This window comes from Danaus plexippus (genome assembly GCF_018135715.1).
Source record: "Danaus plexippus chromosome 13 unlocalized genomic scaffold, MEX_DaPlex mxdp_15, whole genome shotgun sequence".
NCBI classification, from domain to species: domain Eukaryota; kingdom Metazoa; phylum Arthropoda; class Insecta; order Lepidoptera; family Nymphalidae; genus Danaus; species Danaus plexippus.
This window is the reverse complement of record NW_026869849.1, coordinates 5009394-5027667: the sequence shown is the minus strand read 5'-3', so window position 1 is coordinate 5027667 and position 18274 is coordinate 5009394. Positions and strand designations below refer to the sequence as shown.

General features: G+C 30.8%; 1 protein-coding gene across 2 annotated transcripts; it reads left to right on the top strand.

Moving 5' to 3' along the window:
- The first annotated feature begins 236 nt into the window (after nucleotides 1–236).
- LOC116770118 (putative phospholipase B-like lamina ancestor) lies at nucleotides 237–17501 on the top strand. Of its 2 annotated transcripts, XM_032661471.2 has the most exons (11): nucleotides 237–402; nucleotides 4528–4636; nucleotides 11269–11628; nucleotides 12750–12899; nucleotides 13027–13279; nucleotides 13457–13731; nucleotides 13911–14145; nucleotides 14499–14689; nucleotides 15686–15845; nucleotides 16382–16694; nucleotides 16767–17501. In XM_032661471.2, exons 3-11 carry the CDS (start codon nucleotides 11510–11512, stop codon nucleotides 17093–17095), a joined length of 2025 nt encoding a protein of 674 aa, XP_032517362.2. In that variant the 5' UTR covers nucleotides 237–402; nucleotides 4528–4636; nucleotides 11269–11509; the 3' UTR covers nucleotides 17096–17501. The 2 variants fall into 2 exon arrangements, with proteins under 2 accessions (XP_032517362.2, XP_032517363.2); XM_032661472.2 differs by lacking the exons at nucleotides 237–402; nucleotides 4528–4636 and adding an exon at nucleotides 10601–10725.
- Nucleotides 17502–18274: the final 773 nt, after the last annotated feature.

The following is an 18274-nucleotide window of genomic DNA, read 5'->3' as shown; positions in this document are numbered from 1 at the left end:
TTGATCTTTTCATAAGAGTCTATCATCACTAACATGTCAATGAAATATAGAAAATTTAATTTGTCTCACAATTTATCAAATCCATTTTAATGAATTTATTTCTTACTATTTTAGGCGTCTTATGATATACGTGAGGTATTTTAGTTAAAACTCTATTTTTTTTGTCACACGCAATGGATAATCTATAGGCGTCATCGTCGTGCGCCCGCGACTCTGTTTCGTGAATCCACGAACTGATCGGACAATCGTGATTTCGATGTAACCGTGTGCGGTCGTGTTTCTCGGGGCTCATTGTAATTCGCCACGAAAGCCCTTTAAAAGTGTTAATTCAAATGTAGTCGCCTTGGCGTGATCTCCACATTGTAAGTCATCTGAAATACGAGGGGAAAAATAAATGCAAACGTAAGTGTATTTTGTATATTTTAAATAATAGTAGAGGAATTATTGCACAACTTTCGTATAATATCTAAACTATGTCTAGTGTTTAACAGTATGGTTTGATGTGTCTTTTCAATTTCTGCTTGTGCTATTGTTCTTTAAAACTGCTAGTCATAAAACGTCTCTACCAACTTTCTAAGTCCGATTTCACTCCTGCGGTATGAAATTGCCGTTAAATATCAGCTAATTAAGTAGTATTATCTTGATACAGAGGCAATTAAAGTTCGCGTCTTGCAATGTCGAGGTAATTTCTCCCTTTTTAATCGGTGAACCAAAACGAACGGTACTTGACCCCAATCGGGTTGTCACCCGGACAATGTCCTACAAAGAACACGTGGTCCTTTAATCACCGGGCTAGCAAACTAATGCTCACACTGTGTCTCTACCAATCTGCCATATTTTCATCAATTAATAAAATATGGTAACCTTTATTTGCTCTAGGAAATTACCTTTAGCTGTCCGCCTTGAAACTATCAAATTGTGTTAATAAGTTTTGTTATATCGTAGTTTAAGGTTCGTGGAAATAAATTAAACAAATATCACAAATATGCGTAATAATTCAATACACCAAAACGTTTTCACAATACTTTGAATCAGGAAATTGTACATTACAATATTAACATTAAGATCTCTTTGATATATCCTGAATCAATCATGGTTTTAATACTGCTTCCTAAATATGCAGTTTTAAGGATGAAAATTAGACAAAATGGAAACCTAAAATACTTTATTTCTTCTTGGACAAAATATGTTAGTTTTTTCCGACTTCAGATATATCGATAATTTTTGGAAATGTAAAAATTAGACTTGCTAAAAAAAAATTGCATTGGCATTGTTGTAAATTTTAAAATTAGTTCCATTGGTTATAAATTACAAGATCCTACATTCTAGAATGTACTACGTAATACAGGAAATATTCTAATTGTTCGCATACTTTGGTTAAATAATAGAAAAGATTTCTAGTACGCTTAAACAGTCTACAATTAAAATCGGTTTGATCAATTTTATTTCTTATTAAAGTATATTCAAAAGTATGAAGAGATAATATATTATGTGATATAATTTGCGTTATGGGACGTAAATACAGCAAAATTCTCTGGAATTTTCTCGAAAATACTGTATTACGTCAAAAAAAACTACAGGTAACTATGTTGGACATAGATAAGATCAATCGCCTCTGGAATAATAATCAGCATATATATTTAATGATCATTTCCAACTTATTATATTAAATTCAAAAGAATTCAAACTCCAGGTAATTTGAAGGAATTTTTATTTACGTATTTTATTTGCTCTTTGATTATTTTAATTTTGAAAACAATTTTTGATGTATAGTCTGTGTACCTCTTAACTTTTTAACTTTTATAATAATATTAAAAGAAAATCTGTAAATGGTTAGTATTTTTTTAGATTTTTTAATAAGAACAATTTCACAAAATACTTTCTCTATATCTATCTCAAACGCTGGAAATATTGTGGAAGGTGATTTGATTATGAATATTATGAACATATAAATGACTGAATATGTATATGTACATGTAACACTTTTTATATGCTAATTGCTTCGTCTACAAACAACATGATTGAGATAGTATTGATAAAATGAGACATTTTCCTTTGCAATAAATTTCATAACGCTGAAACAATAAATCAGTGAACAAAATTCGGTGACACTTAAACCGTTCATGAAAATTGTAGAATAAAATGTTTAGATTATTATAAACATCCTAACATTGAGGTTTCCAACAGTTCAATAATGAATCGAGTCTTCAAATGATTATGAATAATATTAAATAATTAACATGCAATAGCAATGATATCGTATTTGACACGAGGAAAACCGATGTCATTTGTTTTATACAGTTTTATTAGCCATGAGTAATGTACACGCGTCGAGTAGACGATAATTTTGTGAGCCGGATAAGACACGACAATAGAAGTAACAGCAGTTTCGAACGATTTAAATAATGGAAATATTATGATAAAATAGTAACTTATCAAGGATGGACGACAAAGTCGAGGAAATTCAATGAATTTTAATAAAAGGAATACTAAACTTATCAAAGAAACTGTAGCAAGTTGGCAGAGGAATAATTTTTAATGTTTCATAACTTGATTGCAGCAACACAGATTTTTTTATGCTATAGCTTCATTGCACCAAACAGAATTTAATACAATTAGGACATAAAAATTTCGTTTTTCTTTCCGAACGTAACTTCAGCTGTACTGCTGTCAATGTGACATTGACAGACATTACTAACAGCTTTAGACATGTAATAAATAATAATGACAGTGGCAAAATAATCAAAATATTCCACGATTCCACTGCGAACGAAGCCATATCATAAAAAAGACTTAAAATAAAACGACGTCTACCGACTTCTCACACTGAGTACCGTACAGCTTTACTCTGAAGATGAAGTAAAATGAAATTTAGTTCTATTATAAGCTAAACATGGGTGCAATGTAAAATAACCAAACGAAAGAAATTACGTTGTTATCCTCTTCTATCAAAATATCATAGTATTATTATTACCGTTGTAATCTTATTGTACTGACTATGATTTAAAAAAAAAACAATAGTTTTTTTTTATGCTTCTACAGTTAATTATATATATAATCTAAGATTTTCGCGTGTACTTATTTAAATGAAACTAAGGTTTTCGGATAACACTACACAGTTTTTAGGAGATTTAAACTTATGTTTTTCTAGTACATTTGTATGAATGCTGCAAGAATGAATCCTTATATATTGTTACGTATATTTATTCCGTTTTTTTAAAAATATAATAGAAAAAAAAATAACGAGTTTTTTAAGAAGTATTTTAAACTGATTTATGAGCGCCTCAAGATAACTAAGTATGATGTCTCTTTATTTGATCACGTCTTGATTAATGGCGCCTTTTCGGAGCGGAATTATATATTGTTTACATAAATTTAAACATTTTTCTTTCACTTAAATCATCTGAATATAAATAGTAATTAATATCAAATTACCAATGGAATTTTTCTGACATTTGGCAATGACGTCAGAAGTATAAATGGAAGAAAGGCTTTAGGTAGAGCACAACTTATAAGTTAATAAGAAGAGATAGAAATAATTTCAAGTGTTCTTCTTTATTTTAGGATGTTGTATGTATTTGTATATTTCCTATGTAGTCTTTTTCACTGTGCTTACAAAAAGAATCTCCTGAAAACAGCATAAATTAGCAATTAAATGCCAATCATTACTATTTTTCCGGTTTGTCGCCAGCAACGTCGTCTATAATAAAAAACTGACGCAATAGTTTAGCATTCTGCCAATGCTATCGTTATCTTTAGCGAATTGGCACGAGATAATTACTTAAAATCAATGTCAGTGACAAAAAAAAACGCTCGGGATCCAAAAAATGTCGTATGGCGTGTGTGACTAAAAATTTTAATGAGTTCGTCGAGTGAATGGGCTTTATTTAAGGAACTGTTCGAGTAAGTTCTGAAACTTTAATAGAGATTTACGACGTGGGATTAACTCGGAATGTAAATAGATATTCACCCAATGAAACGATTGCCGCCCGATGGCAATAGTTGTCACCTGTCACTAATGTGTAACATTATTATGTTTTATGATACCCTATTAAAAATTATTAGTACCAGTGTGAATAAAGTTATAGCATAATTAAAAAAATAGTATATTACGTAAACGTCGTACGCCATTTTTAACACCAAATCTTTTAATCAGTTATACTGAATCGATTACGACTAAACTTAGAATACCGATAGATTTTCCTTAATTTTTTTAAATTTTAAACTTTTTTCTACGTTTATATATTCAATCTATAATTTCCAATAATTTTATATAAACGTGCAGCAAACTGCATTCGAAGTTTTATAGTTATAATTCCATTCTTAAACTTCTTCATAAACATCACGTTTTAAAACATTAGAAAAATTTATTATTTAATATATCAGAATAAAATGTTGATTGCGGACTGGTGAGCAGCAAAATTAAAAAAAAAATCATCGAGTTAGAAAACACTGAATCCAAATATTTTTTTTTTTATTGTTTTTAATAGTTTTGTAATAATATATCTCTATATTTCTTTGTTACAGATCACTAGCTGTCTAAGTAACTGTTCGACAGTCAGCCAACGTCAACTCAGTTTATCCCAATGGGTTGAGAAACGCCTACGATCTGTGTTTGTGGGCACACCACCGACGCGTAAGTACAAAAGAAATTAAATGTTTTTGTTTTCTTCTAATAAATACTCATGTTAAGTATAAATATAGGAAATTTTCATCAAACTTGCGTAAGATGAAGAGGACAAGCAAACTCTCTCCTATATTTCTAATAAATCTATTGTTATTATTTTTTATTCTTGTCATTTATAAGAATAATGAAAACTTTATGGAGGTTATTATAAAATTATAGAATTGTCTCTCAAAATCTTATAAGAGTTACGTCAATTATCTAAACGTCATATTCTTTAAAATTCATAGATTTCTACTGGTTTAGATTATTAATAACAATAATTGTATGAATATATTTATAAATTAATGTAGATATCATTATATTTAATTGACAATGACTTTTGATTTGTCAACATTCGCTTATAAGTAAGTAAGTAAGAAAATGGAGGCTAAATTATTATAAGAGCAGTGTTTTATTAGTAATGTATGTATCGTGTTAATAACAACCAACGCTATAAATTATCTGATAACGGTTTAATTATTATAGTCTACATCTTCTAATCAACGTACACTAAAATAATTGTATTTTTATCTATGCCTTTTTTCATCGAAAACGTCCGGCGTCTCACGTGGTCTTCCTAAAATAACTTTTTTTATCCCTTGATGCCAAGTTATTACAGCATACAGAAGTAAATAGGAATCTTCAAAACGTTGTTATTGACGGTTTTTTTTTTTTAATTTCATTGAGATCAACTTAACACAATAATATCTTTGAGTATGTTATTTACAAACAGTATCTACAGTATCGAAAAAATACAAGCAGCTGTGTAAGATTTCCCGAGTTCTTTTTTTAAAATTCAAAATACACACTTGAGTTTAATTTCATCGACAAGATTTCAATCCAGCGACTTTTGCCTTCTGGTACATTATGTTCCAATCTTTTTAACAATTAAGATGTCTTCCCTGACTCCAATGGGTGAATTAAGCATTATTACTGTTATAATATGACGAAGATTGATTAGAATTTCGTAAGAAAACGCAATGATAGGAGCTTTTCATTCTGTATGTGCATATATATTTGTATATAATGATTATATAATTATTATTTATTAACAGACTTCTTTTATTCGTATTAGAATCCATTATACAAACGTAGATGCATCCTAATGCATAGAAAAATATAGTCTACAACCATATAAAACCAGGAAAACCAAGTTCACGATAAATTAGACAAGTCACATTCATGGATTAATGCACATGTTCAAGTGCAAGTTATGGTAAATGCCAAGCTGTCACCGGTCATTGAACCCTTCGGACTTACTCTCGTCAGCAAATATAATTATTTTAGAGAAAGTGAACTTCATCTGGGCTTGTTCAATACAATTACAATACAAATACAAATACAATTATAATAATTTTTTTTGTGTATTCTCTGCCTTAATTTAATTTCTAAAATAATTTTAACACATCTATATCTAGGTCCATATTTTAATAAAAATTCGTACCTACATGACTGACTGACTTTGCAACTTTTTCAATATAAAACATGGTTACATTTGCTATTATATATGTGGGTATGAATTATATTTCAAAACTAGCTTTTTTTGCAACTTTGTTTGCTTATAATTAGTTATTAAGTTTGAATTCGGCTCAGAAAAAATGAAATAAAACGTGCTTACGAAATAGAGATATTATAACCAATCGACAGCGCCATCTACATTTGATTCCAAATGTGTTCATACTTTAAACAACTTTATGAAGTTTTTGTGTGGAAGCTGGGAAGCTTATTTATGTTAAAGAATAAAAAAACCAATTATAGACATTTTGATCAATACAAACATTTTTATTTATGCATTAGTTAGAAAGCAGCGAGTAACATAATTAATTCCTGTCTTTTGAATTGAATGTTCGTTGCATCTGTGCTGTGCAAATAAAGTCTATATATAATCTGTATTTTGTTGTGTAATTGTATGTGTGTTTATTTGATACATATTAATAATTTTGGCTCTAGAAATCAATTGTTTTTTTTTTTGTTAATTTCTAGTCATATTACTTAATGCTACTATTTGTAGCTGAAAAAAAATAGTTTTAATAATGTCATCGATATTATTAAGTGATTTATTTATATTTTATTTGACTCATGAAATTCACGAGGCAGAAGAAAAGAACATGCATTTAATAGGACTTGTTAGCATGAATAAATTCTTATAGACTAACCTGAAGTGAGAAAATCTTTTTACATGAGTTTGGAATAGTAGAAAAAATAAGAGATTAAAAACAAGCATATTTAATATAACATTAAACCTACTTATAACACTATGTAAGAAGCTATCAGTCGGGCTTAAAAGCCAAATACATGGTCACATGGTAGCGTGTGGTTAAACGGAAACATAACTTCATAAGGCAAACTAGTTTCTTCAGTAAGTTTTAAATAATATCAAGATATAATAAGTCAGCATAACCTCGTCGAGACAGAAGGAAAGAGCGCGCACGAGAAAATTAACACTGAAGGTTAAAATACGTTTTCACGGTTAAAGACAACCAATGGTAGCCATAAATTTCTGTCTACCTCTACAACCTGTGAGGCCTATGAAAAAGAGATATGGATAATGAGCCCAAGGCTATTATTGATGTACTTTATTACGTTTGCATGTTGTTCAACTAAAATAAAGGTAAAATACTAAGATTAATTCTTGGATTTTGCTAAGCTCCACCTGCTAGTGCTAATTGTGACTTACTATTATACCTATATGATCTGAAATGGTTCGCTCCAACGACATATTTTAAGCGAATGGCTGGATGGAAATGGAAAGCGAAAGCGAATGGTTTATATAAGCCAATGGCTCCACTGGTGTTTTTGATTATAGGCACAATTTTAACTAGAACATCGTTAACATAGAGATTATATAATGAAATCACAATTTACTAACAATATGAATGAAAATAGAGATTTTTTTATCATCATTAATAGATTTTTAATGGAAGAATAACGTTTGTCGTATATATTAGCGACTAAACATAAATAAAGACTAGTCTTGCTTCGAAACGAATAAAGAATGGAATGTATTTACGTATCTACCTGTGATGCACCCTTCCTTTAAGCATCTCGATTCTCGGCGATGTTAATCATTATACAGTCTAAGGAATTTACAATAAAATAAAAACGTTACAGACTTCAAACGCTTGGAATTTATTTATTCTATACCCTGGCAAATATATCATATGTTTGCGAGCATAATATCACATCTAAAAATAACTTTTAATATACTCGAAGTAAATATCGTTTATAAAATAAATACACATTCATTTTAAGATTTAATATAAGTTATATCCTCGTCTTTGCAATATCGAATTCCCGGTATTGGTAATAAATAATGATTATCAAAACGCCGACGCTCTTAGCTCTTGTTGGCGCCAAAACGTTAAGTAGAAATACTCTAAGCAGTGGGTACTTTACAACCGAAATAACTCGTGAGATATCGATTCATTGATCCCGCTCTAGACTGTTGTTCAGATTTATTGCATTTGACTTGAACATACTAACATACGTAGTAATAAATTATGTTTTGAATATAGTTATATTTTTGTTGCATTCATCTGTACGTAAATTAAAGCTCGAGTATAATTATGCGATATAAAACTTGATGTAAGATTTTTGTCGACGCTATTCAGTACCTAATGTTATACTTACATTAGGCAAAGACGAATAGCTTCTTTTTTTTTTAATTTCCGCACGGCATTCTGTTCTCCTAGTAGGCAAGGAGGATAGATACCATATTGCTTTTATTCATTTTAACAGATAATTCATTACTTAAATAGTTATATATCTACAGATTTATATAAAAGAGTTTGTATTGTTAAAATTTACTCAAAAAATCTATGTTGTCATTATCTTAAATTGTATATCTCGCCTCTCAAATTGAATGTAATCTCTTTATTCAAACGCAAACAAACTTCCTCTATGCAAATACATGTTTTTAATAATTACTTATTAGGAATAATTTAATAAGTTTAATTATGACATTTTTTTTTGTGGATTACGATGTAAATATCGAGACATATATTGGCAAAAAAAATGTAACTAGCTGTCACCTACAACTTGCGGCATTTTTTCAATTGGATGTACCTAGCTTGTACGTAGATTTAAGGGATTTTCAAGTAAATTGGCTTAAGTTTTGCCTTAGCACAGCGATCTAAAAAGATCTGTAAAAATCCTTTCAGCCGTTTCAGAAAAATAGAGATTTTTTTTTTTAACTTCACTTCACTAAAAATACAAGCCATACACAAAATTATGTAACTCATTGTTAAGTACAGGTACATTCCCACGCTATAGATATTCATCATAGACGAAACCTGAACGTCATATCCAAATAGCAACTATGATTTAAGAAAGATACGTTCGCTGATATCAATAATATATTTTTAATGTTTAAAATATTCGATGGGAGTTATTTAAAAATATACATTACCGGGAGAGAACATCATCATAAAATATATAAAACGAAACGATTGCTCTGGCTCCCGTCAGTATTGATTTACTTTGGGAATCTTTACACGGACGGACGTCCTTTTTTTATATATATTTGTAACATCACATCACCAGCGAGTGCACGGCAAGTTATCCAAGTAATTTCTATTTATCAAAACACATCGCTTTTATTGTTACTAATAAATGTGAGAAAAATTAAGGCTTTTTGGATATAGGCACGTTTATAACATTTTCACATAAAAAAAAACTTAACGAATTTTCATATATAACTAAAGCTAATAATTGAGAATAATACGAATTCTAAACGGCTTTAAAATCAAAATGCACTGGCAAACCCGCGGGAAGCAACTAGTTTTAAATGACACTAAGGTTTTATAAGGTTGTTATCATTATACTCATGTATCTAGTTGAGTGACAATGAGCTAATTATATCTTAGTGTAATAGGAAGTGCAACAGGAGACGAGTTGCTATGGCGCCTAGATTCAAGATTCAAAAGCCTTCGCCTAAGTGCACGGGTACTCTATGCACTGATGGGGCCGATTTCTTAACATATATATGTATGTAAAGTTTAAACATAATCTGTTATATAAATTTTCCTCCATATAAAAAAACAACCAACCAAACAAAATTAATCCCTGATTAAATTAAACTTATATCAAATATCCCGTCGCAGTTGCTAAGTCACACGTCTTGGGTATTGGAACTTTTTAGTCAATTTTAATTCTTAATTTAACTCGCATTAGTATAGCAAATATTTAAAAAATGCTTTACGATGGCACCAAATAATATTACGTCTACTTATGCGTATTAATTTTGTTACGTCAATCAAAATATTTAAATTATATTACGCAAGTTTAATAAATGCTTATCGCGAAATATAACAAGCGAATTTAGGACATTTTAAATGACGATAGTATTTTTATATAAGCGTTAAACGTATTTTAATATATAATTCGTTAAGGTCTTCCGTTAATGAATTTTCAAAAATCATTTAAAAACAGTTAGGTTTTATAGAAAATATATCGGATATCTGTTTAAAAATGTTTAAAAAAAATTAAATATCATAAATCTCTTTAAAGTATTTATTCACTAAATCTTGTTCTCTTTAGTTCACGAATATATTACACGTATTTAAAAAAAAAATCAAATCGTTGCAAATATCCATGTGGTAAATATTTTTTATTGTATATTGCAATTAAATTATAATTTCATGATGAGGACCTTATAGGTCCTTATGACGGGGTCGGTTATTATTAGGCGATTGTTTAAGCTACACGTGTAAAATAGGCAGTGTAAGATTTCAGCATCGGGCAAACAGTAGTGCATTCGTTAGACATCATCTAGACTGGCCGTTTTCATCGCTGATAACAGTGAACTTAGTTATTATAAAATATTTATATATTTTTTAGTCATTTAATATATATATAATAATTTAATACCTCTATAATTATGTTTGATAACATGAGAGGTATCTTTTATTGATACTGTGATAACGGAATGCTAACTGAACTTACATTATTGAGTGTTAGTTGTGATCAAAGGGTTGGACATTTTATAGCGAATGCTAGTGACATATCATAGTACGTTTCGTTCGGTGTGTTTTTTGTGTTCAATCAAAAACAATCGCCAGGTATATTCCAGTTTTTAATTAATTATGGTTCCTATAAAAAACAATTTAGTTTTCCGATTTAGTAATTAATTCTTAATTTTTATTACTTTCATATACTTTTTTCGAACTAAATAAATATTTAAGAATTTTTTTTATTAATAATTTTTTACTAAACACATACGTAGGTATGTATGTATTAATTTTATGAAAAAAAAATTTTTCGAACCAAAGTTTAACCGTTTTTATTTTATTAACGAGTATTTTAACAAAACTATTTTAAAAAGTGCTGTTGTTAGAAATAATAAATGAATACTGCCAGAATTAGTTTAGGTATTATGCAATCATATTGACACAACATACTCTTGAATGGACGATAGTAAAGAATAACAGTCAAAGACGAGTAACAGTAATAGTAATAACAATTTCTTATTGCGACATCTTTATTTGAATGATAAAATTTCGCTGGATTTAGATATTAATTAATAAATATTTGTGTAAAACAAACACGTGATGAAATGTTAAAAATAAAGATACTTAGATTGACGACCTTTTCCATTGTTACAGGGCTCAAAGATAAAAGTGGTATCAGGTGTTAAAATACACCAAAACTTAAGAGTGAAGTCAAATGCGGACTCTGAGAGGGGAGGCAGCATCACACCCAATCTAGACGTCACCAACATCTTTGATGGTGTCCACCCTACTGGAAAACGTCATCTACACGCGTTGTCACTTCATTGTTATTAAATTCCTCAACATTTTCTTTATTTTATAATATATATTTTTATAACATATATATTTGAACAAAATGAGCAAAATTCTTAAAGTAGTTGGAGCCTCCTGGCTGCAAACCAAAATAAGCTCTTATATACTGGCTTTCCTTGGAATTCTTGCTATTTTAGCGCTCTTCTTTGGACAATTTGAAAGGTATGTATATATTTTTTGTTTTGCTATAATCTTGTATAGTCATAAAATATACTACTATATAATATACGTGACAAATTGACGAATACAATGTAACTTATTTTGAAGTATCGCAAACGTGAATCACTTAAACAAATATTTGTATAACTAGATACTTAATAAAACGGAAAAATAAGACGTTAATAGTCATGTTTTCTAATAAGTCGTTGCATTAGTTATGTGTCACACATTTGTAAACAGGTTTTATTCAAGTAAATTGTAAAGCTGGCCGAAGATAATAACTAATCATTGTTCTGTCAGGCGCCTTCCGTGACGTTTAGGCAAATAAGTCACCCAATAACAATATGGCGTAATATTATTTTGCAACTTTACCATTGACGTAGGTACGGAGCAATTTAAAAATATTAGTTTACGATAATAAACAGCTGCAAGCTTGATTCCACTCAGGAATACTGCGCTGTTTTAGGCCACGGTCGATCGTATTATGGAGAATATTTAGTTCCATAATCATTTTACAGAAATTTTATTCGTATCTCGCATTTATTTATATCGTACACTCAACATAACAGTTTATTTAGGGAGAACTTACATAGACAACAACACAGCTACGACAGACCCAGTCTATTATTACGAAATCATCAGAAAAACTTTAAAACTGTTGTTGCTTAAGAAGAATATTAGGAATTCTTACTGAGGAAGTAGTCTATAGGAGAAAAACAGATTCTATACTATAAAAACATCTTATTTACAAATATTCAAGTATGTAAAACAATAGTACCTTTCAAAAATTGACTTTGAAGGTTCTGAGAAATATCAGTTCAGGAAGGTAAATGTAAACGAAATTTAAAATAAACTGCAGTTTTTATGGATTCGGTTTGCATCAAAACTTTATAACTGCGTGTTTCCTGTTTATAGAAACGTTGTATCAAAATAATTATAATCGTACATTAGTGTACCATTAATATTATATCTTTATAGCTTCAACTACTGGTTTGTTTGAAAGGTCGGTTATTCCCTCTCATAAAACATAAAAAGCTATGGCGTCGTAATTCTAAAGTTCTCTTTTGGCTGATTTTTTTTTCTTTTTATTAGACATAATATAATGATAAGCTTATTCGTTTTAGAATCCAAGGAGACGGAAATTACGCAGCAACTGTTTTCTATTCAGACAAAACCGGATATCGCATCGAGTACTGGGGTGAGAGCAACGATCTTAAGGATATCGCACGGGGTGTCGCTCGTGCATACTTCAGAGGAGATATCGAAACAAACGGGTCAGTAACCTTATAGACGTTTATTGTAACCACTGACTGGTAATCAATTAAAAGGGACTATTTTAAGCAAATCAAACACAAAAACTTTGATTTTTACAACGTAACTTAAACAAATTTTATTCCAAAGGTGGTCTTTATTAGAAGTTGAGACGGATGGCTCTTATCCAGACGAAATCCAAGCTTACGCAGCCGGCATAGTTGAAGGTGCTCTGACCTGGTACCTTATTCACGTGCACTTAGAGAACACCATACGGGCGAAATGCGAAGATCAGCCATTAGAGAAGAACTGCGATAAACTGAGAGACGCTTTGGACAAGTCAGCGAATATTTGGAAATATTACGCGGCGGAACGCGCTGCGTCCGATCCGTTTTGGCATCATGTGAGTTTAGAATAGATTTGTAATATGAAAATTCCAATAACTTTCCGACTAGATATATTACATTGGACGAATAACAATTGCTCATCGGAATAATTTAGACCGTACTACGAATTTAAAATGAGACTTCCGCTGGGACGGAAAATTTTTGTATTGAATATTTGATAATAATGTTGGCAGGTTTCGTTGTACTACACCCAGATCAGAGGGATTTATACGGGCTGGAAATACGGTATAGAGAAAAGCATGCTGGAATATGAGACCGATATATCAGATCTGTATTGGTTGAACGCGATGGCCGAGGTGGAGGAGATCCAGCACAAACTGAACGTTAGTGTGGAAGACTCTGTGTTCGCCGGTCTGCCCAGTCTATCGAGCTCTCTGGTCAGGATAGTGAATGAGTCAGAGGACGGTTCCGTTAAGAAGCTGTTTGTGGCACAGGACGCGGCTGGAAGGTGAGACGGAACAATGGAACAATGGACATTCATTCGCATGATAAATTCATAATATGTATGAAAAGCGTTTAGCCTTTGAGTTTACTACAGCTGCGTTTCTATAAATATTATGATTGTGATATCCTTATCGGAATTAAAGGTTACGTTGCTTTATTCATATAGATTTTATTTCTTTCTAGTTATTCGTCAATGACGAGAATTATGAAGAGATACAAACTTAATTATCACGTAACATCGAAGGACTCGATGCCGGCTCCGGGAAGTGACGTACAGTTCACGGGTTATCCGGGCTCTATAACCAGCCAGGACGAGTTCTACGTCATCAAAGGAGACAACCACCGTCTAGCTGTCACGGGAACGCCATTGAAAATATACAACAACAAATTGTGGAAGAATATCAACATCACTGAACAGGTAACCTGTCAGGTAGAGCGATGTACGAGAATTTGTTGCCAATAATTATTGACTTATGAGTGTGCTATGTTAAAAAAACACTTAGACTTACATTTTAATAATAAAATATTTCTCGTATAATTTTTTTGTTCTTTTTATTTCGATACGAAAATATTATTGAGCAAGCTCGCTTTCTATACTGAATTTTACCTTTCACGAATGCAGACTGGATTCATTTAAATTATATAAATAGACATATTTATATCCATTGATATAACTTTAAAGAAAATTTGTTTTTTTTATGTAAAAAATCAAATTTTCTCACTATTATGTAGTATGTGTGTAGAGATCTCAAATCATTGTATTTCGTTCAGGTACCAATAGGTCCTCGAATTACAGCAGCAAATCACCTGTCGTCTAATGTTAGTTCTTGGGGACATACTATAGCCAGAAGCAATTCCGGCACCGCCTGCAAGCAGTGGCTTGTGGTGGACTTCAACAAGATGAAACATGTCGGCGGTAGACACAGCGACAAAGACACCATCACGGAGACAATGCTTGACGAGTTAGTATATGTTACCAGTACTAATTATAATATACTAGAACTCTTAAAATTATTTTTATGACTTAATTAAGTATAATATTGAAACATAGTAATTTTGTAATGGCAACATTTAAGTATCAACTAGTATTTGGAAACTAAATACTGACTTCGGCCATTTTGTAAGACAACACTGAAAGTAACGCTGAACATTAAAAATCAAGGCTGAAACTGTACCTCGAACATATAATCATATAACGTCTTTCGATATAAAAAAAATATATTCCAAATTTTAATTTTAATCTGCATTCACTCATATTTTTCTTGTAAATATCGCGTATAGATTTGATTATACATGTTACGCGTTCCATAGCTTTTGGTTAAATTGGTCCTGTATTATCTGAGTATGTTCACTCATTAATCAATTTCTTTTTTTTATCTTAAAAAAAATATTTTTTTATTTTTATAACTTATAAAATAAATCTTACGTAATCACTACCTTGTCATAAAATCATATCGTGAGTGGAAACTTTAGAAGTAGATTTGTTGATTTTCCGATGAGACATAACAAACAAACGGACGCTCTCATCGATCTTAATTATATCTTGCTGATATGTAGTTGTAGAATAACGTAGATATTGTATTCATAATAAAGTATAATGGTAACTTTGCTCTAACTATTTCTAAACATTATTTTGTCACTTGAAACGCATAGGTATATTTCATTTGACATTTTCAGTTTAAGTGACGTTTCTGCTTTACTGCGAAAACAAATTGAAAAAATTTAAACAAAACTTTCGCGAATTCGATCCCTAACACATACATAGTTTTATTTAAACGTGCGCCATAAGAAACTATATTTAATTCAAATCACACTTTCTTTGTTATTAATTAATTATCAAGGACTTCATTGACGTACCTAAAACAAAAATTATTCAAATTTCGAACACACGAACTTTTATTATAGACATAACACGATTTGTAACAAATGTATTAAAACTATCAAACATTAACTTCTAGCGACACAAAACACACCGTTGTTCACCGCGCCGGCACAGGTCGTGCCAAGGGTTTGTTATGGCTGATCGAGCAAGTCCCGGCTCGCACTCACTCCGCAGACATCTCTGAAGCCTTCCTTGAGAAGACATACTGGGCTACGTACGGACTGCCATTCTTTGTTGTGAGTTGTTCATTTCTTTAAGTTAGCATTCCCACGTGTTCGAGTAATGAGCATATTGGGAACTGTCATTTTGTGATTGTCATTTTTATGTCAATGGATTTTTAATCTGTAAATATTCCAGTTACTTCAATCGCATATAAAACAAATTTTGTTGATAAGTACATTTTTATCCAAAATAATGATTATTGAATTGAGTCCAATTAGTAATAAAGATTTCGTTTGTTTTAAAAAACTGTCTTAATTAAACATAGACTATTATTTAGTGAATGGCAATATGTATGCACTTGGCAAAATATTTCACGAATTCGGTATGAATGAAGCCATAGTTTATAACTTAATATGTATAGACACGGATGAGCCTGTGCAAGCATCGATAATGTCACCCTTTTCTTTCTTTCATTCTATCACATAGAAAATTGCATTAAAATCAATTCCGGAGCTCATCTATGCAAGGAATATTTAGGCCACTTTTTCTTCATAATATAGTGTAACTATGCTATGGATGCATAACAACAAAAATTTACTTATTTTTTTAGGACATAGCAAACGTAACGCACACAACGAAAATGGAAGAGCTGTTCGGAACGATGTTCTCAGAGACATCATCACCAAGAGCAATAATTTTCCAAAACGGTTATAAAAATGCGACAACTTTAGAGAGCGTTATAAAATTAATGAGAACTAATAACAAAACTGCGTATAACGAAACTAGAAACAAAATAAACTGTAACGACGACAACAGCTGTATTCTTAAAGAAAGTGAACATTGGAACATCCTTGGTCTAAGAGGAGACTTGCTTGAAAAACATAAAGAAGCTTACGGTATTATTGATACTAAAGTAGTGAGCGGTAAGAATTAAATATATATTCCTATTTGTTTCATTTTAAGAATTGTTTATTGACATTAATTTAATGTTTCAGCTGATTCAAAGGACTCTCTGGATTTCGTTGCAATATCAAGTCCACAGTTCACTGAGACTAAAACAGAAAACGCGTCCAAAATAAATAAAGGGAATATAGCGTCCACGTATACGGATCAATTCGATGACGTGCCAATAATAAATGGTTTAGAAATACGGGATCTTATAAAACAACAGCAGGAGGAAGCGGAAAGAGAAACACTGGAGCTACTAAACAAAGACACCGTTAAACCTTTCCAGTGGTCGAAAAGCGAGTTCAAAGATGACGCTCACGAAGGTCTCCCGGACATGTGGAACTTTGGTATCTACAGACCGAATTGGTCCTGGTGAATCTCTAGCTTTTTTTTTAATGGTCGTCAATTTGTTTCCAACCAGTAATAATAATTTTCCGTCCTACAGATTGTCTTATAGAAGAATAATTTTTTTTTTAATTTATAGAATCTTGAATTATTTTAAAATCATGTCTAGCTGTGTAGCATTATCATTGTAAATGCGTTTCAAATGTACAATTTATCATTTATATCATGAATTTTTCATCAATTACAATCTGGGAAAGCCAATGTCATTTAAATGTTTATTTTAATCTGTGTGTCTTACATATACATTTTTTAATTTTTATTTAATTTAAAATAAGAATATTATCTATGACCTAATAAAAATGAAGTGACTCAGCTTATGTGTATGAGGATGATGTTGATGCTGCTCTCGATAATAAATAAAACATCTTTTGTGGCAACTTTATTGTTTTATTAATTCCAATATAATTATAAACTTCTATATTTATACAAAGATCTTACCTCAGGAAGTATTCTCTTACGGGCAACCCAACCAACCAACCAAAGTATTAAATACGCAGTAGTCACTGCAAACGCTGTCGGTGCAAGGTGAAACACATAAAATGAATCATTAAAAATAACAACAGGTGATTTCTGAGGCAATGTTTAAATATCTCCAGTGACGAATTTTTTTCTGATACTAATTTATTCCTTTGTTTTGCCGCACGAATGGTAACGGAGTTATTGTAGTGTTTATTACAATATCAGGATAAAATAGATTTTATAACAAAGAGTTCTGTAATATTGCCAAATTTCCAAAAACCCAATGTAAATCTTATGTAGGTAATTTGCAAATCGTTTAAATGTACTTAGTAACTATTCTAACGAGTCCTTTTTTTATATGTAAAAAATATAACCCACAACAGCGCGCCTTAACAATTTATGTATTGCCAGAAATACCATCATAGGGCTAAATGACTGTTTGCAAGGAAAGTAATTGAGGGTTAATTATTTGTAAGTCCCCTCGAATCTTAGTATTTGTTTTTATGGAAAAATATCCCATTACTTTTTCCTAATGAAATTAATAATTTTTGATAACAATATGAGTAGATAATTGCTTAGCTTAAATCTTATTCAGCATTTATCAATCTTTTAAAAAATAAATATTTCTTTTGGAGGAAAAACATACTTATTTCAATAATTAATCATTAAACACACCGGTTATTAGATTTAT